At 42.1% G+C, this 20,950-nt stretch overlaps 1 protein-coding gene across 1 annotated transcript in view; it reads right to left on the minus strand.

Moving 5' to 3' along the window:
• The window catches only part of LOC105923967 (NACHT, LRR and PYD domains-containing protein 12-like), a 46,335-nt gene extending 26,899 nt beyond the window's left edge, over positions 1-19,436 (minus strand). The window contains exons 1-6 of the mRNA XM_036133609.1: positions 19,110-19,436; positions 18,864-19,004; positions 17,831-17,950; positions 17,484-17,569; positions 15,486-16,464; positions 14,565-15,419 (exon numbers count right to left, since the gene is read on the minus strand). Of these exons, the coding sequence (XP_035989502.1) occupies positions 14,565-15,419; positions 15,486-16,464; positions 17,484-17,569; positions 17,831-17,950; positions 18,864-19,004; positions 19,110-19,204 (2,276 nt within the window). The 5' untranslated portion in view covers positions 19,205-19,436. The remainder of the gene's footprint in view (positions 1-14,564; positions 15,420-15,485; positions 16,465-17,483; positions 17,570-17,830; positions 17,951-18,863; positions 19,005-19,109) is intronic.
• Between the last annotated feature and the right edge of the window lie 1,514 nt (positions 19,437-20,950).

Raw genomic sequence — 20,950 nt, forward strand, 5'->3', positions numbered from 1 at the left:
AATCAGGGATGGGCAACTTCCCTGATAAAGAGGGCCACATTTTTTTCAGCATGACCATTGGAGGGCCACATGACCACGCACTTCAAATAATTGGATATGAAAGACGATACAAATTATTCTCAATAAGAACAAATTTTAGATGAATTTATATCTGTATGTTTACTGCACCAACATATAACTTTTTTCTGCATATAAATGCATTTTAATATGTCCTTAAGCAAAAGACAAACCGTTTGCTTTAAAAAAAAAATTGCAAAAAAGGAATTTAAACTCCTCCATATCAATGCATTCAGGAGCATGGGACATTTCAAATTTACAAGGAAAGACGCATAAAACGGAACAGAACTTAACTCAAACAATAATGTGTCTATCCAGAAACAGTGTGGGCTTTCTTACAATACTCTCTATAATGCTCTATAATTGTATTTCTGTTATTTTTTGATTATGCACATCTGTTAGCTTTTTATTCTGAAAAATCTAATGTCCCATGCTCCTGAATGCACCATAGCTTTCTGACGCTCGCGAATGCATCACACTGGTCTGTGAACGCTGTAGCGGCCCCTCAGATTTATTGATCAAGACGCAGAGAGTTTCAAACGGGTGTTGGTTTATTTCGTCCTTTCAACGAGCACCATGCACTATAAACACCACAAACACCGTGAAAACTAGAGAAAAACAGAAGACATACAAAATACAAAATGTTTTCCTATAGTTTCACAAATAATTAACGCATAAATCATGTTCACATATTTTCATACCTCATTCCGCTTTCCAAGGGCACTAATCAAAGTTTCTTCCATCCGTTAGCATGCTCTCTAGCTAGACACGCTCTCACAGCTCGGATCTCTTACAAATAAAAGGTACGAACAATACAAGAATAATAAATGAAATCAGTGATTTCATTTCAGGGGTGGATCCAGGATTTTTCAAAGGGGGGTGCGCACCTAAGGGTCATGGGGTCAAGGGTCATGGGTCATGGGGTCGAGACAATGTGAGGCTAAATGACCAAAGAATACCATCTTTACTCTTTCACACTACCCTAATTATTCATCTAAGGGTTTTTTAATTGATAATAATTTTAATGGATTAACATAAGTGGAATTAGCATGATTACCTTATTGTAATTGAAAATGGGTTATTAAGTTTAAATCCCCTGCTTTTTACAGCATGCACAAGGTTAAAAAGTAGTTTGAAGAAAATATTATCCCTATCAACAATTAATCAAACAAAGATTTTCTTTATTTCCAGAAATTATATTTATATAGAAAATGAAATAAAAAGACCCAAGGACTAAAGAACAGTTTGGTATGGTTCAAGTGACAAAAGAGTTTTAAAAATATACATGAATTTTAACAATATATTTTAACCATATAAACTATATTAAGAAAGACCCAAGGACTTAAGAACAGTTTGGTATATTTCAAGTGATAAGGGATTTTTTTACATATTTCAACAAGATAAACCATGTTGAGAATTTTTTTTTTAAAGTAAGTTAAACCAATGAACATGTACGGTGAAGTTAAGCCATAAGCCTTTAATAGAACTGTAAGACTTGACAAAGAATATTGTTCTCTTCTACAACACCTTCTACTTTATGATGACGATGATAATGGGTTTACAAATGTCAACCCTCTAGGATGCTTCTAGGCAAATATGTCTATGATTTTGTTGATGTCTAAATGAATGTCCTTGTGGACATACATAAGTAGCAAAGCCACAAACCTTTCCTGTCCCATTGTTGACCTCAGCAAAGTTTTCACTGCTTTAAGGCCCGAGTTAGCACGTTGCACAGAAGCACTCGTGACAGGTATAACTGACAGAAGGTGACGAATCATAGAAATGTTTGGGTAGCACTTCATATTTGTTATCCTTAGAATTTCAGGGAGAGAGCTGGGTTTTTCCACTGATGAGGACCACTTTGTGTGCCACAACTTCACTTCCTGCCTGAATGTTGATCCTGATGGTAGATCATCTTTATATGATGTAAAGATCTCTTTCTCACTCTCATCGTTCATCATATGCAAGTTGCTTGGCAATAGTTTTAAGCCTAGTATGTTTTCATAAAGGAGACCATTCTTAGTTTTAACAATAAAACTCATTTGGCACTAAAAGGTTTAGATCAGACAATACACACTACACAATAACTATTGTATGCGTGTCAATGTCCACTATTTTTTTTACTTTACACTCTTTTTCAATACTTTTCAAAAACTGCAACAAAAATTTAATTTTCATAACTTTCCCGTTTTTTGAAAAAGTTTTACTTAAATAGCATTACTTTACAACTTTACTTTATAAACATTTTCTAACCATCATCATACTTTTTTTCTGTGGGGAGAATATAAGATTAAGGTTGATCCATACTCCAATCTGGAAGGTGGCGGTAATGCACCTAAAAGTTGTTTGCCAACCACTATTAAAAAAAGAGAAGAAGAAGAAGAAGTCGTAGAAGAAGAACAGGCTCGTCACTGCGCGCTGTTATCTAACATGGCCACGACCGGTGCGGCAGAGAGTGATGGATTAATTAGCGATAGTGATGGATCAAACTGCCATGCATGTGGGCATTGTTGCTTCAACAATAACTCTAGAAAATTTCAATGGTGAAATCCTCTGGAAATCTGAAATAACTGTTGTTTATCGCAGCTGTGTGAGAGCAGTGCCTCTCTGCTAAGAAAAAAACACAGGATGTCATGTCAGCCCGTCATTACTGCCCATATTTGGGCACTAAATGCCGCCCCCAGTATCGGTGATTGCGACGACAATTTATGCCGCGCCGGCGTCACAGTGCGTTCTAAATGACAGGTACTGGCTATTAATCTTAATTCTATGAAGGATGTTTAAAATTTCGGGCTCTTTAAAAAATACTTTTGGTCTCTAAAAGGGGGTGCGCGCGCCCCCTGCGCCCCCGCCTGAATCCACGCTTGACCACAATGCAAAACTTTCTTTACAAGATTCAAACAGATGAACACGATTAATATAATGTACTTTTAAAGTTTTTTACCATTTCTCTCACCATGCGTGAGCGTGACATCCACTGAGCTATATAATACACTGGAGTGCTGATTTTGCCGAAAAACTGAAGTCACTGGCCGCCATCTTGCTACTCCCTACTCTCACAGAGTCCCATAGGATTTGGTTGCAACAACAAGCAGTTTTCTGGCTGAGTGAAAACGTTTCACAGGTAATTCTACAGTCAGTGGATGTATTAACAGTATCAACTACTAGGATATTAGGTGCTGAAATATTTTACATGTTATTCATCCATTTTCCAAAACCACTTAATCCCTCATGGGGTCACGGGGGGTGCTGGTGCCTATCTCCAGCGTTCATTGGCGAGAGGCGGGTTCACCTGGACAGGTTGCCAGTCTGTCGCAGGGCAACACAGAGAGACAAACAGGACAAACAACCTTTCACGCACACACTCACACCTAAGGACAATTTGGGGAAGCCAATTAACCTAACAGTCATGTTTTTGGACTGTGGGAGGAAGCCGGAGTACCCGGAGAGAACCCACACATGCACAGGGAGAACATGCAAACTCCATGCAGAAAGACCCAGGGGTGTACTTGATCCCAGGACCTTCTTGCTGCAAGGCAACAGCGCTACCCACTGCGCCACTGTGCAGCCCTATGTTATTCATATTAAATATATATGTATATATAAGTATGTGTGTATGTATATATATGTATACACATATGTAAATATATGTTTTTGTATATTGTTATTTATATATTTATAAATGTTAAACATATATATTTAAATGAATAAAATGCAAAATATTTCAGCACATGACTTTCTCAGTACTTGATATTTTTAGAACATAACATAAAAGTATATGGCATTTGACATTTTAAAAGTCTTAACCCCCCCCCCCCCCCCCCCCCCCGAACATGAGAAAATCCTCGTTATTCGATGCTGTAGCGCACATATTCCCTATGTAATAGAGTGGTTTGTTGCCCCTAGTGGTAGAAATGCAGATATACCTGTTCTAGGTATAGTTCTTAGTAGGCCAACTTATTAGCGTTAAGTTAGCAAGAAAGCTGTACTGAGTGGCTGTCTGTTTCCCCTGCGTTCCACCATTAAAAGACTTCGTCTCCACATTCCCTCTGCTAACTTCTTCCGACCCCAGAATATCACAACTGGCGACGAGGATTTTAAAGATTTCCACAGCGTGACAGAAGTGAGCCCGTCAAAGGACTTTGTACGGAAGTAAGGGAAACAACCGTATGATATTTTTTTTCGAAGCTACAAGATTTAGCATCGAGAAGCTAATATGGCTATGCATGTGGGTCGTGTGGTTGAATATGATGAATCTAAGGAGGATTTTGAGTCATATTTGGAGCGTTTGGAACAATGGATGTTGGCTAATGATGTTCCGGATGAGAAGGTTGTTTGCACTTTTCTCTCTGTGATCGGAGCAGATACATATGGGCTGCTAAAGAATCTTGTGTCTCCGAAAGTACCGAGCACGATGGAGTATGCAGCGCTGACTGCAGTGTTACGAGCACACTATAAGCCAACACCAGTGGTGATAGCTGAGCGTTTTCGATTCCAAAAACGTAACCAAAAGGAGGGGGAACCAGTATCAGATTACGTTGTTGCCCTGAGGCAGTTATCAGCCACATGTAATTTTGGACAATATTTGGATGAGGCGCTGAGAGATCGTTTTGTCAGTGGGCTGCGCTCGGATGCTGCACAGCGCAAGCTACTGACAGAAAAAGATCTTACCTTTTCACGTGCGTGTGAGATTGCCGTGAACATGGAACTTGCTTCAAAAAATACTATGGAGTTTTCTGGACACCATGACACTCACCAAGTTAATGCACTGAAAAATGTTCCAACTTTTTCCAAGAGAGGATGGACAGGACAGAACTCAAAAGAGGGACAGATCTCAAAAGAGGAAAAAAATAAAAATAAGAGCTGGATGGGGTCTAAAAAAGATACAGCAACAAAGCAGCCGTGCTATCGGTGTGGTGGAAAACATACGGCACGCGACTGCAGATTTAGGAATGAACAATGTCATGTTTGTGCAAAAATAGGACACATTGCTCGTGCTTGCAGGAATAAAAAAAGCAGACAACAAACTCAGTATGTGGAAACGGACACCGAATCATCAAACAGAAATGATGAAGCTGAACTTTTTGGAGTTTATTCAGTGTACTCTGTCGCTTCCACTGAAAAAGGTTACACAGTGGATGTTTTACTGGGAGACAAAAACACCACCATGTTGCTGGACACAGGATCAGCAGTTTCAGTGATAAGTGACAAGTATTACCAGTCACATCTCACCCAGTTCCCTATAAAACCGGTTGGGTTAAAGTTGAAGTCTTACTCAGGCCAAAGCATCGCTGTTCGTGGATGTATAGTTGTACCTGTACAGTATGGAACACAAAAGAGTACTTTACCACTGATTATTGTTCAGGGAAACAGGCCATCCCTGATTGGACGAAACTGGTTAAAGAAACTACAGCTAAACTGGGAACAGATTTTTACAGTACACAAGGTACTAGTGCAAAAAGATGCAAAACCAGGATTACAGGAAGTGATCCTACGCCATCAGGCAGTGTTTTCAGAGGACCAAGGCTGCATTAAAGGATTTAAGGCCAAAATTCGTATTAAGCCAAACACTACACCAGTTTTCTGTAAAGCTCGCCCGGTTCCTTATGCACTAAAGGAAGCGGTAGAAAAAGAGTTGGACAGATTGGAAAGGGTGAAAGTGATTTCAAAGGTCGAGAAAAGTGAGTGGGCATCTCCCATTGTTACGGTGCCCAAAACTGACAAAACCATTAGGATCTGTGGTGACTACAAGGTCAGCATAAATCAGTGCATTGAAGAGAAATGTTATCCATTGCCTAATGCTGAAGACCTTTTTGCTACTTTGGCAGGAGGAACATCATTCAGTAAACTTGACCTTTCTCATGCCTACCAGCAGCTGGAGTTAGATGAAGAGTCAGAGAAGTATCTGGTTATCAACACCCACAAAGGTCTGTACAAGTACAGTCGCCTCAGCTATGGCGTATCCAGTGCTCCTGCTCTTTTTCAGTCGGTGATGGATCAGATTTTCCAAGGGATGGATCATGTGACATGTTTTCTGGATGATATTCTCATCACTGCTTCATCGGAGAGGGAACATCTACAGAGGTTGGAAGAAGTTCTCACACGCCTGGAGAAGCATGGTGTGAGAGTTAAGCTTGCAAAGTGTCGTTTTCTTCAGAGCAGTGTGGAATATTTGGGACACAGGATTGACAAGGATGGACTGCACCCCATGGAGGAAAAGGTTGCAGCCATAACAAACGCACCAGAACCAACAAATGTCACTGAACTGAAGTCTTTTTTGGGTCTTCTAAATTACTACAGTCGATTTCTAAACAATCCATCTACCATCCTTCAGCCTCTCCACAACCTGTTGAGAAAAGATGAAACATGGAATTGGACTACAGCTTGTACACAAGCATTTGAAGATGCAAAAAGACTACTGCTGCAGAACAAAGTGTTGGTGCATTATAGCACACACCTGCCATTGAAATTAGCCTGTGATGCATCACCTTATGGGGTTGGTGCAGTCATTTCTCATATCTTGGAAAACGGAGAGGAAAGGCCAGTGGCATTTGCATCAAGAACGTTAACTGATGCTGAGCGGAAGTATGCCCAAATAGAGAAAGAGGCTCTTGCTATCATTTTTGGAGTCAAGAAATTCCACAAATATCTGTACGGAAGGAAATTCACACTCATAACAGATCACAAGCCATTGTTGGCTATACTGGGACCAAAGTCAGCGGTGCCAACACTTGCTGCTTTGAGGATGCAACGCTGGGCTCTTATTCTAATGGCATATAGCTATGACATTGAATATAGAAGATCAGCTGACCATGCCAATGCGGATGCGTTGTCACGTTTACCGCGGAACTCACCAGACAACACTGCAGAAGAAGAAAGCATCTTCTACTTCTCTCATGTGGAAGAATTACCAGTATTAGCAAAAGACATTGAGAAAGCAACTATGAAAGATCCGCTTCTTAGCAGAGTATGGAGCTACACCATGAATGGGTGGCCAAATTATGTTCAGGATGAAACACTTAAACCATATTTCATTCGCAGACATGAACTGTCAGCAGAACAAGGATGTGTTCTTTGGGGACAACGTGTTGTCATTCCACCAAGTTACCGACAGAAGGTGCTGAAGGACCTGCATCATGAACATCCAGGCATATGTCGTATGAAAGCTCTCGCCCGCAGTTACCTGTGGTGGCCAGGGTGTGATGGTGACATACAAGAACTGGTCCAAAGCTGTCAAATCTGTCAAGCTGTGCAGAAGTTGCCAGGGGTTGCACCACTCCATCCGTGGAAGTGGCCAGAAAGAGCATGGCAACGGATTCACATTGATTTTGCTGAAAGGGACAAACAGTATTTCTTAGTGGTCATTGACAGTCATTCAAAATGGTTGGAAGTTTTCCCGATGACATCTATCACATCACAGAATACCATTGAAATCTTAAGAAGGTTATTCTCTGCATATGGGCTTCCAGAAGAACTTGTTTCAGACAATGGACCTCAGCTGGTGTCACAAGAATTCCGCCAGTTTTTGGAGTTAAATGGAATCCGTCACACAGCTGTTCCGGCATATCACCCTGCATCAAATGGAGCAGCAGAGAGGTCAGTACAAATCCTGAAACGATCTTTGATGAAAAATGTACTGGAGGCAGATGGGAAGGCCACATTGCCACTCAGTCATCGCTTGGCAAACTTCCTGATCATGTATCGCAGTACACCGCACACTGTGACAGGTTGCACACCAGCAGAGTTATTCCTGAAACGTCAGATCCGAACTCGTTTCAGTCTTCTCAAACCTGAACTTGCTCAACACATTAAACAGAAGCAGTTCAAGCAAAAGCGACATCATGATCGCAGAGCTCCATTCTTACGTGTTTTTTCTGAAGGAGAGACTGTTCGTGTCCGAAACTTCAGAGGAGGATTTGTGAAGTGGACTTGTGGAACAGTTCTGAAGAAGTTGGGAAGCGTCACTTATCGGATACAAGACGGACAGAGAACGCGCACCATACATGTTGACCACATGTTACCATGGAAACAAGCTGTGGAGAAATCTCCAGTTATGTTTTCCCCAGTGCTCGTAGAGGAACCTGAAGAGATCAGAGACTGTTTTGTGCCAGGAAGTCCGAGAGGAACACTAACAGAACCACCGTTACCTGCTGCATCACCTGGGCAGACAACAGAAGAACCTTCAGTATCAACCCCTAAAACAACCCAAAGCCCATCAGCGGAGCGCAGATACCCGGTGCGGCACAGAGTTCCTCCAAAGAGACTGAATCTTTGAAAATGTGTATTGTATGATTAGTTACTGCTAGTTGATTTTTGAAGTAATAAGGCAGTAAGTACAGTTAAATTGTTAAATTCTTAGTAAGGCAGTAGGAAATTTTATTTGCTGTTATGCATCTTTCCCTACTATTTAGTTGCAGTAGAAATCTAAAAGGGGAGGAATGTAATAGAGTGGTTTGTTGCCCCTAGTGGTAGAAATGCAGATATACCTGTTCTAGGTATAGTTCTTAGTAGGCCAACTTATTAGCGTTAAGTTAGCAAGAAAGCTGTACTGAGTGGCTGTCTGTTTCCCCTGCGTTCCACCATTAAAAGACTTCGTCTCCACATTCCCTCTGCTAACTTCTTCCGACCCCAGAATATCACACCCTAGTTACTGGGGGGAAATAGGGAGTACCAATATGGCGGCTGGTGGCTTCAAAGCGACTCGTTCAAACAGACGGTGATTAGCACTCCAGTGTATAATACAGCTCAGTGGTGACATCGGGATGAGAGTAGCAGGAAGTTTAGCGTCACAACAAAAAAAAACGTCAGAAGAAGAAAACAGTGCTCTTCAAAATAAAAGCAGCACAAACCACAAAGTATCACTGTAGAACCACAATGTCTTGTGAACACACAAAATAATACTGTGTAGGACAATATTAATGCCATTTTTATCAGACATTTACAAACGCGGTGCTGTGTAGATGCACGTTTGATCTTCCGCTTAAGACAAAGCTTTGCAGTTTCAAAACTCACGTCGGCTCTCACGGTTTATTGTTGTGTGTGAATGACAAGAGACCACAACAAATAAATCAGCCATATCCCTAGCATAAATGCCCATCCCTGGCATAAATGGTTTCAGCTCTTTCAAGTTTAATAACATTTTTTCTAATACAACATATTTTTTGTACAAAATAATTACAGTTGTTATAAAATTAACCGTATTGTGTTTGTGCATGCCCAAAGGAGCTGATGGTACGGATCGTGCTACTGATGCAGATCAGGTTGTGACAATCACTCTTCCTTCTCTTCATCTTCATCTTCACCCGGCGGTGTTGTTGTGCTGCTTGCTGGCAGCCTTCCGTCACCATTAAAACGGAGCTCCATTAATAACTTCTAATTTCTTTGGGCACCGTCTGAATTTTCTTGTCCACTACGAAACATAACAAATGTCCTCCTCCATGCCGGGCCACAGTATTCATTTGAGAGCTTCCATACAGCACTTTGGGTGGTCAGCATGACTGGAAAAGCACTATATAAGTTCAGTGGAATTCTGGCATACTGTTATGCAAAATGTGATTCCACCCCTTAGCCAATCAGAGACAGTCAGGCTTCTGAAAAGACGCCTCCAAGTCGACTCGCTGTGATTGGAATCCCAGAGAACAAGACACTAGAAATGGTTACATTTCTATTGAACCATTACTAGTGGGAAGGCCGGAAATGCGACATAAAATGGCCTAAAATGGAAAGTAAAAAAAAACTTTGCAAAACTGCAAAAAAATAATAAATGTTAAATTTTTTGTTTAATTTGACACGTGTAACATTTGTTATCACTGTGTCATTCTTATCATGTAAATGGAAGAAGAAAAAGCATTATTGGCTATAAGTATTGGCCAAAAAAAAAAAAAAAAGTCAGCCCCCTTATCTGGTATCGGTTTGCCTGATGTCAGAATAATCTGTATCGGCCTTTAAAAAAACCTGTGTTGGTCAACCTCTACTATATTCCATCTTTTTCATTTTCTCCACATTCACTTCTATTCCTCAAAACTCACTTCCTGACACATCACTTTCCTCTAAGTCCAATTAATAATAATAATAATAATAATAATAATAATAATACATTTTATTTAAAAGGCGCCTTTCTAGACACTCAAGGTCACCGTACAGAAGGGTAAAAAACAGAATGTCAGAAACAAAATCAAAACAAAAAACATTTAAAAAATAAATAAATAAATAAATACCGAGGCTGGGACAGGGAAATTGATAATTAAAGAGAATAGGCGGTCTTAAACAGATGAGTTTTGAGTTGTGATTTAAAATTTAGAAGTGAGTCCGTGTTTCTAAGTAGGGGTGGTAGAGAGTTCCAGAGGCGGGGGGCAGAGCGGCTGAATGCTCTGCTCCCCATGGTGGTGAGACGGGCGGAAGGGACAGACAGATGTAAAGCAGATGAGGATCTAAGAGCACGGGAGGGGGTGGGAATGTGCAGGAGGCCTGACAGATAAGGGGGGGCTAGGTGGTGAAGGGCCTTGAATGTCACCATGAGAATTTTATATTGAATGCGGAACTGCACGGGAAGCCAGTGAAGCTGTTGGAGGACCGGGGTGATGTGGTGGATAGAGGGAGTTCTTGTTATGATGCGAGCAGCTGAGTTCTGGACCAGTTGTAGTTTATGGAGTGATTTCTGAGGAAGGCCGAAGAGGAGAGAGTTGCAGTAATCCAGTCGGGAGGTGACAAGGCTGTGCACAAGTATGGCAGCAGTGTGTGGGGTAAGGGAGGGATGGAGGCGGTTGATGTTTCTTAAGTGAAAGTAGGCAGACCGGGTAATGTTATTGATATGGGATTGAAAAGATAGGGTGCTATCGAGGATGACACCCAGACTCTTAACCTGGGGGGAGGGGGAGATGGAGGAACTGTCAATAACAAGTGGGAAACTGTCGGTTTTGGAAAGGGTTGATTTGGTGCCGATGAGGAGAACCTCAGTTTTACTACTGTTTAATTGAAGGAAGTTGTTAGTGAACCAGGCTTTTATTTCACAGATGCAATTTGTGAGGGAGGTGGGGGGAAGAGAGGACGATGGTTGTGTGGAGAGGTAGAGCTGGGTGTCATCAGCATAGCAATGGAATTGGATGTTAAATTTGCGGAAGATATTGCCAAGGGGAAGGAGGTAGATGATGAAGAGGAGGGGCCCGAGTACAGAGCCCTGGGGCACGCCTGAGGTGACGGGGGAGGGGGTGGATTTGAGGGTCTTCAGTTGAATGTACTGAGTGCGGTCAGAGAAGTAGGAAATAAACCAGTCCAACGGAGTGTTAGTGATGCCAATGGAAGAAAGCCTACTGAGGAGAGTGGTGTGACAGATGGTGTCAAAGGCTGCACTCAGGCCGAGGAGGATGAGGATGGTGAGTAGTCCAGAATCAGATGCCATGAGGAGGTCATTGGTGATTTTGATGAGTGCTGTTTCAGTGCTATGGAGTGGCCGAAAACCAGACTGAAATTCTTCATACAGGCTGTTGGCAGATAGGTGAGTATGGAGCTGGGAGGCAACTGTTTTTTCAAGAATTTTGGAAATGAAGGGTAAATTGGAGATAGGACGGAGGTTGTTGAAGTTGATCGGGTCGGCACCAGGTTTTTTTTACAATCGGAGTGATGGCAGCAGTTTTGAGAGGTGTAGGGACAGTTCCAGTGGTGAGGGAGGTGCGGATGATAGCGGAGATGAGGGGAACAAGAGAGGGGAGGCAGGTTTTGACAAGTTGTGTTGGGAAGGGGTCCAGTTGACAGGTGGATGGTTTGGATTTCCGGATGAGCTCTGTGATTTCCGAGACAGTGGGAAGATGGAAGGAGGAGAGTGACTGTGTAGGCGAGGGAAGATCTGCTGAGGTGCTGAGATGAGCCGTTGATCCAAGGTTTTGGTGAATGTTCTTGATTTTTCCTGTGAAGTATGACATGATGTCATTGCAGAAGGAGGTTGTGTAAAGGTGCGGGGGGAAAGAGTCCTGGGGTTTGATAGTATTATTGAGTATAGAGAAAAGTGACTTAGAGCTATGTTGATTGGCAGTGATTAAGCTTGAGTAATACTGTGATTTAGTGCTGGCAATGGAGTCCTTATAGTGAATAATGTGATTATTGTACATTTCTTTGTGTATAGCAATTGTCACTCTTTGAGTTGTACTGCCTTTTTTCACTTCTTTTTTCACTTCCATCAAAGTCTGCACTCATCCTCTTTGCTGAGAGTTCAGAATGATCAATTATTCATTTACATCTCCAATTACAGAGACAATAGAGCAATCATGGTTGCTTTACCTATGCGGCACATTTTTACCCTAAATGTTTCAAACTATGTTTAAAACAGGTCAGTCATCCACTGCTGGAAAGTTAACAGTGCAGCTCAAAGCAACTATAACATCAGAAATATTCTGCTTAATACCTTTCCTGTCTCACAAAGGTCTATCAACAGTTTTTGCTATAATAATAAATCTTCTTAGTTTATTTTTCTTACATAGTTTGTTGTTGTTAATGATGTTTTGCTTGTTCAGCTTGTTCCAATCTCTGTCCTGTAAATTATTCTGGAACATATAGAACATTGATAAATAGATACATGATCAGATAAACAATGATGGACGCTTTTCAGGTACTTCTTTGGGTTTTTGTTGGATGAATGGAGACTAAAGTATCATCAGTGTTACCATGGTGACCAAATATCCATCCATCCATCCATTTTCTGTCCCTCATGGGGCCTCATGTTTTAGTTTATCCTGTTATTTATTAAGTTTTAGTCTTAGCTTTATCTTCTTTTTTAGGTTTGTACTTCAGGGTTGTTTCTGTTCTTATTAAATCTGGGGTAGTTTCTGTTCCTGTCCACTTGTCCTGTCAGCTTTTTAGTTCTCCCCTCCTTGATCACTTCCACCTGGTTTTGGTTCATTAGTCCCTCCGTGCTCACCTGTCCGCCCGCCTATTCATACCTGCCTCAGTTCTCTGCACTTTGCCAGAACGTCTCTTCTCAAGCCAAGGGTAAGAGCCTCCCAGCTTTCCATTTATTCTGTGTCCCTGCCTGTTTGCCCGTTTATTGCCCGACCTGTCTCTCCCTTCTGTCTCTGAGCCTCACTGATCCTGTTTGGTCCTGTCTACCCGTCTGGAACCTGCCCCGTCTGTCTCTGGAGCCTGGAACCTGGTTACTCTGGATTGTGTGCCTTGGACTCTGTTCTGACCGGTGTACCTCCCTTCCCTGTTGTGTCTGCTTATCATCATTTAACCAGCCCGGTCAAGTTCGGACTCAGTTTTTTCCCTGTTTTTTCCCCTTTCAAGTCTGTAAAATAAAACCGTTTTTGAGCGCAGCTCCGAGTCTGGCTTTTTGTTTCACTCTGTCATCATTCGATAGCACAATGAGCATTATTTCCACATTAATATGGAATATTCATTTGATTTAATGGTGTTATGTATAACTTTAGGGTTAATCCATCAAGTGACCGATCGCTACAACGCCACCTAACTTCCAGGAGGAATGATTGCATTAATAAAATCAAGTGTCCTAAAGATTGATTTCTACTGAGCAAATCGTTCTTTAAAATGTTATCTTATCTAATAATGTTGTTAAATTCAGGATTTGCATTGTGCATGGATTGAAACAGGTATCATATGTTGACAACTTCTTGAAGAGAAGTTGTCACTCTATTCTATGTCTATGCAGAGTTTGCTGTTAAAAGATCGCCAGTGCTCCAATAATTCCTTTCAACTATTTGTTATATCAGCTGTTTCGGCTGATATTCACTGGACAATACTTAACAGACCAAGAGTTATTTATTAAACATTAAATAAATTAAAACAGGGGGTAATGGCAAACAATTTTATGCTTCACTTTGTTAATTTTAGTATGTTTTAATTGTAAAGCACGTTGGTCCTCTTTATTAGTCATGCAAAGGGTTATATAAAACACTGATGAATATAAATATTATAAAGCTCTTATGTTGCTATAATAATGTCATAACGTCTCTCCACAGACGTGATCAACTCTGGAGATCTGAAAGCTGCAGAGCAGTGAGATCAGCAGAGAGTGAAGCCTTGTTCCCTCCTTTAACTCAGCCAAGGTCACTGATGTCAAACCTGTGATGGTTTCTAACATCACTTCCCTCACTCCACATGAAATGATCCACTGTGGGGACCCCAGATGTAGGAGATCAGAACAGGATGGAGCAGGTAGATTAGACAAAAGAGATGCAGAAAGAGGAGCAAGTTGAAGGTGGCTTGAGGAGGAAGCTGTGGAAGGAGGAAGAGGGAAGAATGCTATAATGAAGGATGAAGAACATTAAACTGGGAGGATGAAGAGATGTGAGGAGAACAAATGAGTAGAGATAAGGTGAGGATGAATGGATTAGAGAGGAAAGAAGCAAGGAAATACTAAACGTCCTGCAGAGGACAGAGAGATACAATGTTTGTAGTTAGAGACCCAAAAACGTCCAGAAGCAATTTGAATAATGAAGAATAAACAGGATGACAATAGTGCTGAATCAGCATCACTAAATGAAGACATCTGGACTCACCGAGCCTTTCTGCAGTTCCTCACAGCTGGAATCAGTCTCAGTCGTCCTGCTGCTGTTGTGTTGTACTTCTCCAGGTCCAACTCATCCAGAACCTCCTCTGACATCTGCAGCATGAAGGCCAGAGCTGAGCACTGGATCATAGAAAGCTCCTTCTTTGATATTTTCTCTGATTTCAGGAACTTTTGGATCTCCTGATAAACTGAGAGGTCCTTCATCTCCACCAGACAGTGGAAGATGTTGATGCTTCTGTCTGGAGAGATTCTATCATCAGTGTTCATCTCCTTCAGGTTGTTGATGACTCTCTGGATGGTTTCTGGACTGTTCTCTGTCTGACCCAGCAGGCCTCCTAAGAGTCTCTGGTTGGACTCCACAGAGAGGCCATGAAGGAAGCGAGCAAACAGGTCCAGGTGGCCATTTTTACTGAAGAGGGATTTCTCCATGATTCTCTTCATGAAGTCCTCCAGAGATGTTTTCCTGAAGTATCCCAACAGGCTCTTGATGGTGTGATGTTCCCCCAAGAATCTGTTCATCACGTTTGTGTTCCTGCTGGTGAAGCAGTGGAACATGTAGACTGCAGCCAGAAACTCCTGAATGCTCAGATGAACAAAGCAGTAGACTGCTTTCTGGAACATCACACTCTCTCTCTTGAAGATCTCTGTACAAACTCCTGAGTACACCGAGGCCTCTGTGACATCCAGACCACACTGCTCCAGGTCTTCTTGGTAGAACATGATGTTTCCTTTCTCCAGATGTTCTAACGCCAGCCTCCCCAGCTTCAGGAGAATTTCCCTGTCAGCCTCCATCAGCTCCTGTGGACTCCTCCCATGTCCTTCATGGTACTTGTTCTTCTTCCACCTTTTCCAGACCTGCTGGAAGCGTGTATTCATCTTCTTCTGACTCCTCCCATGTCTTTCATGGTACTTGTTCTTCTTCCTCCTGGTCTGGACCAGCAGGAAGTGAGAGTACATGTCAGTCATGGTCTTGGGCAGCTCTCCTCTCTGCTCTGTGGTCAACATGTTCTCCAGAACCGTAGCAGTGATCCAGCAGAAGACTGGGATTCCACACATGATGTGGAGGCTCCTGGAGGTCTTGATGTGGGAGATGATTCTGCTGGACAGCTCTTCTTCACTGAACCTCCTCCTGAAGTACTCCTCCTTCTGGGCGTCGGTGAAGCCTCGTACCTCTGTTACCCTGGCAACACATGAAGGAGGGATCTGATTGGCCGCTGCAGGTCTGGAGGTGATCCAGACCAGAGCCGAGGGAAGCAGGTTCCCCTTGATGAGGTTTGTCAGCAGAACGTCGACTGATGACTTCTGTGTGACGTCAGAAACCAGCCGACTGTGGTTGAAGTCCAGAGAAAGTCTGCTTTCATCCAGGCCGTCAAAGATGAAGAGAAGTTTGTGGGCAGCCAGCTGCTCTGCTGGGAGCTTCTGGAGGGTTGGATGGAAAACATGGAGCAGCGTGAGAAGACTGTGCTGCTCACCTCTGATCAGGTTCAGCTCCCTGAACGACAGCAGAACCACCACACGGACATCTTGGTTCTCCAAGCCCTCGGCCCAGTCCAGAGTGAACTTCTGCACTGAGAAGGTTTTTCCAACACCAGCGACGCCGTTGGTCAGAACCACTCTGATGGCTCCATGTTGGTCAGGTAAGGCTTTAAAGATGTCGTGGCACCTGATTGGAGAGTCATGGAGGTTCTGGATCCTGGAAGCTCTCTCCAGCTGCTTCACCTCATGTTGGGTATTAACCTCTTCACTCTGTCCCTCTGTGATGTAGAGATCAGTGTAGACCCTGTTGAGGAGGGTTCTACTTCCTGGTTCATCACTTCCTTCAGTCACACGTTCACATCTCCTCCTCAGACTGATCTTATGTTCCTCTAGAACCTCCTGCAGACCAACATCTGCTGGAACAGAGAAGAAAAGACAACTGAAGGAAAAACATGATTTAGTGATGAAGTTGGAGCAGAAACATCTGGAACATGAGAAGGTGTCATCATTAGAAGGTCTCTTAGTTCACATGATGTGATGCTAACCAATGGGATCCATCCTTAGAACCAGAACCTTGTTAGATGGTCAGACAGCAAAGTTCTGCCTCTGCTTTGTGGCCAGTATCTGTTCACTGTCAGGATCTGATTCACAAAGCAGATCAGATGAAGAAATGCTGACAGAAACATGCAGCAGCTTTCAGCAACATGAACTCTTTAGCATCAGGTCACCATTGTCCTCATTTCTCTGTTTCTATCTGACCTTCTCCCACAAACACAGCAGTTACAGAAGAGGCAGAGAGACAGAAAATGTTTCCTGGCAGCATTTTCAGCCTTAATGAAGGAAATCTGGAGGAAATGCTCTAATCTGCCAGAGAAACAGCTCATTGGATCAGGTAGTGTTCACATTTCAGATGTTTTTCTCACTCAGAGACTGGATTGGATGTTTTTAAAGAATAATTACAGATTAGAAATGACATAGGACTGATTTGGCCCTTTAGAAGTAAACAGCAGATAGAAATATTCCATGTTTCTACAAATATATCTCCTGTAATCTGAGATCTATTGTCAGAGTAAATAAAGGTTTCTGTCTCTCAGACTTTCCTTCCCTCTTTCTGTAAAGCAGCAGTGCAGCAGGTTGTTTTCTCCACCTTTTTGTTTCCATCAAAATGAGCAGCAGCTTTAAGGAGATTTTCAGTTTTAATGCATTTAGCACAAAGGGCTGAAAACAGAACCACTTCAAAGCAAACCCAATAGGTTGTTGGGTTGAACACAGACGTTACATTTACAGCAGCTGGAAATCCAGAGATTCAGGGGAAATAATTGATCACAGAAAGACTTTTAAACAATTTAATTCCCAAATCCCAACTAAAGACGTGGAATTAGTTCAACAGAGAGGATAGAAGGAAGTTCTGATTGGAGATGTTCAGTCTCACCTGGAGCACAGCTGCTCTGATTGGCTGCCAGCAGTCCAGCTCCTGTTCTGAAGAAGTAAAACATGTAATCACACCCCTTCTCCTTCCTTTAGATCTTAACATAAATAATCCTCCAAATTCTAGATTTACTTATGAGTTTATAAACCTCTAAAGTCAATATTTTAACAAATTAATCAACATGCATCTAAACACATATTTACATCCCAACAATTATACCTACAGCCAACGTGACCCAGACTATTGTACATGTGTGTATAACCAGGCCAATGAATACTACTGGTTTATTGACTAACAGCTTATGATATCTCAGCAGAGTCACATCTATCAGTTAGAAACTGGTTTCTTACTCTGAGTCTGAGGGTCCATCTTCTTCACTGAAGTCTGGATTGTGATTTTTGGACCAGTCACTCCTCATAGACGGACAGCTGGATCCTGGAGGTTCTGCTCTCTGTCTGTGGTTCTGACCTCTGAAACACCAACATGTTGTTATTCAGATCACATCAATCAGTGAGAAACTCTGAGATAAAAACCAGAGAAGAAGCTCTGAACACAAACTGCTGCAGAGAAGCAGAAGGTTTAAAGATCCAGAGCGAAACATTCAGACGGTTCTGTTGGACCAAACTGAACATTATCTTAATAACCGGGTTCTACTGGTCTGGATCACATGGGTCCAACCAACACCTGCAGGACAACAGGCTCATGTCACAGTTTAATGGAGCTGATGAGATCAGATTTAGATTAATTATTCTACAAAGTACTTCTATAGTATACACTACTAATACTACAAAGCCCAAAAAGTTCTGGACACGGTCCGATTGATCTCATCTAGTCTGAGAAGGTGGAGAGCAGAGGATCTGGTCCCTGATAGCAGAACTAAAGCTGTTGATCTGGTCTGAGGAGCTGATGTGGCCGTCATTAAAGAACAGAACACATGAACGGACCATGAAACAGAACCTTAGAACAAGAACAAAGCAGCAGCAAATGCTGCTCTGGTCAGAAAAAGTTCCCAGTAGGAGTTCATACTGGACCTGATATTTGTCCCTAAAAACAGCGTCAGCAGGAATTATTACTGGTCTCAGCTGACAGCTCTGATGGCCCATGGATAAAAACTATGTTTCATCCAGGAGGTTCTGGCTTCCATGGACCGGTACCGCTGGTCTGAAGGCACCAGTCTGAACAGTGATGAGCTGGGTGGGAGGAGTCTTTGAGGATGTTTGTGGCTCTTCTGATGCATCTGGACTTGGTAACCTCCTGATGCATCAGCAGAACCACAAGCTGAACAAGGTCCAAACCAGAGAGATGCTGAAGATCAACCAGTTAATGTTCTAGATATTATATCTCTGTGGAGTCACATGGATCAGTTAGAAACTGGGTTCTTACTCTGAGGGTCCAGGTTCTTTACTGAAGTCTGGAGGTCTATTTCTGGACCAGTCACTCCTCATAGATGGACAGCTGGATCCTGGAGGTTCTGCTCTGTCCTCCTTTAGATCACAATCCTCCATCTTCTGGACTTCAGTCAGCCTGAGAGAGAAACCAGAACCAGTCAGTTCCCAGTGGTTCTGGTCCAGTCAGTGTCTGTAAAGCAGAAAGCTGATTCCCATCATGTGTGTAGAGGACCAGAGGAACCTGAGTTCAGCAGGTACCATCTGGGTCTGGATTGTCCTCTCCTTCACTACTTCATGCACCTCCTGATGTCTGCTGGCTGATCTCCTCAGAACCATCTGGAGAAGTTCTGGTTTATTTAGAAAATGAAGCTAAAACTGAGAGTGAAACCTTTTCAGGTCTAAACTGGAATCATGTTCCAGGTCTGTAGAAACATCCAGAGTGAGGTCAGATGTAGTGAATGAAGGAGGGAACATTTCCTCTGAAGTTCTGATGTGTTGGTTCTGAACACAGCGGCCCGCTCACATGTTGGAGCCGGCTCCTGTTAGAGAGCCTTCAGCTAAAGCAGCGCTTCTGAAACCTTTCAGGTCCAGACCTCCTTTAGAGGAAGATTTTCTGCTGAGAGTCAGATTTAGTCTGAGAAGCAGAAAACATTCCTTTTAGCTGAAGCTCAGAGAGAGCTGATCTGTTTCAATGTTTCTCTCCTAGATGAAGCTGCTGCTGCCATTACCGGTCCATAATTTCTGTAACATAGAAAGTACTCCTGGTGATGGTTTACTTTACAAAGTGTGTCTGAACGCACCATGAATCTTTCGTAACTCTAACACTAAATGAGTTGGGACAGAATGTATCTGATGCATATTTGCATTTTTATGCAGATGACACATTTATTGCACTGGATCCACTCCTACTCATGTCATGAAACCTTTGCAGAAAGCCTTTGTCACTATCCAATGTTGTTTAATGAATTTGAAACTTGTTCTTAATACAGATAAAACTAAATTGATGTATTTTTCCAGATCCAGGGAGCTTCAAAAGATCCCATCTCTGTGTTCTCTTCTGGAGGAAAGGAAACAGAGCTGATTTACACATATAATAATCTGGGCATCTTGATTTATGATTCCCTCACTTTTAAACCCCATGCAGAAAATCTTGTAGAAAAAAAATGTCTAAATTAAAGTTGGGGTTTTATTTCTAAAGAAGTTGTGTTTTTCATATGCTGCTGAAAAGCAGCTTCTCACTGCAACTTCTATTTTGTGTTGGACGATGGAGATCTTCTGTACATGATTGCTTTGCCACAATGTCTTAGGATGATTGACTTTGTCTATCTCTCCTCTCTGAGGTTCATCACAAACTGCTAAATGTCAACACACCACTGTGATTTATATCCACAGGTGGGATGGCCAGGTTTAGCAGCTCCAAGGAATTCCCATTGGTTAGCTTTTATTAACCAGGTATTACCTGGACTTCTGCCTGTATCTGTACTGCAATGGCACTGAGAAATGTTGACTCGTATAACTTTTTTCACTTACACAGTTTGTTGCTTCTTTCTGTCCCTTTAGCTCAGACTGAATTGAGGAAGAAGGCTTTAGTTTACTCAGTGTCCTCCTCATTGAACTTGCTTAAAAAAAAACATTGAACTAAACAGAACTTATCTTATTGAGTGTTTTTTACTTCTAAACTTAAACTTCTTCTGGCTGATTTGATAACATGCCTGTTTTCATAGTTGTTGTTTTTTTGACCGTGTAACTTTTTGTGTGTCTGTTTGTTTCTGCCTCTTAGTGGGGTTTTTAGTCTCACTGGGACAATATTCTGGTTAACTAAATAATTATGCCCAACAACATCACAAAATTTAACAATTTGATAATCAATTTGTATGGTGATTTGCAGGCAAAGTTTAACATCTTTTCTTACCCATTTCATCGTCCACATTTGTGTCAAACCGTGAACTCGTTTTATTGAAAAAGCTGCCATTTTATAAGCAGCGGCTGTTTTCAGAGCTTTCCTCTTTTTAATTCTAGCCTTCTCCACGCTGCCCTTGTTCTTTCCACTCCATTGACCAAGAGCGATGACATGTTACGTCA

The sequence above is a fragment of the Fundulus heteroclitus genome, unplaced genomic scaffold, assembly GCF_011125445.2.
Source record: "Fundulus heteroclitus isolate FHET01 unplaced genomic scaffold, MU-UCD_Fhet_4.1 scaffold_65, whole genome shotgun sequence".
Lineage (NCBI taxonomy): Eukaryota > Metazoa > Chordata > Actinopteri > Cyprinodontiformes > Fundulidae > Fundulus > Fundulus heteroclitus.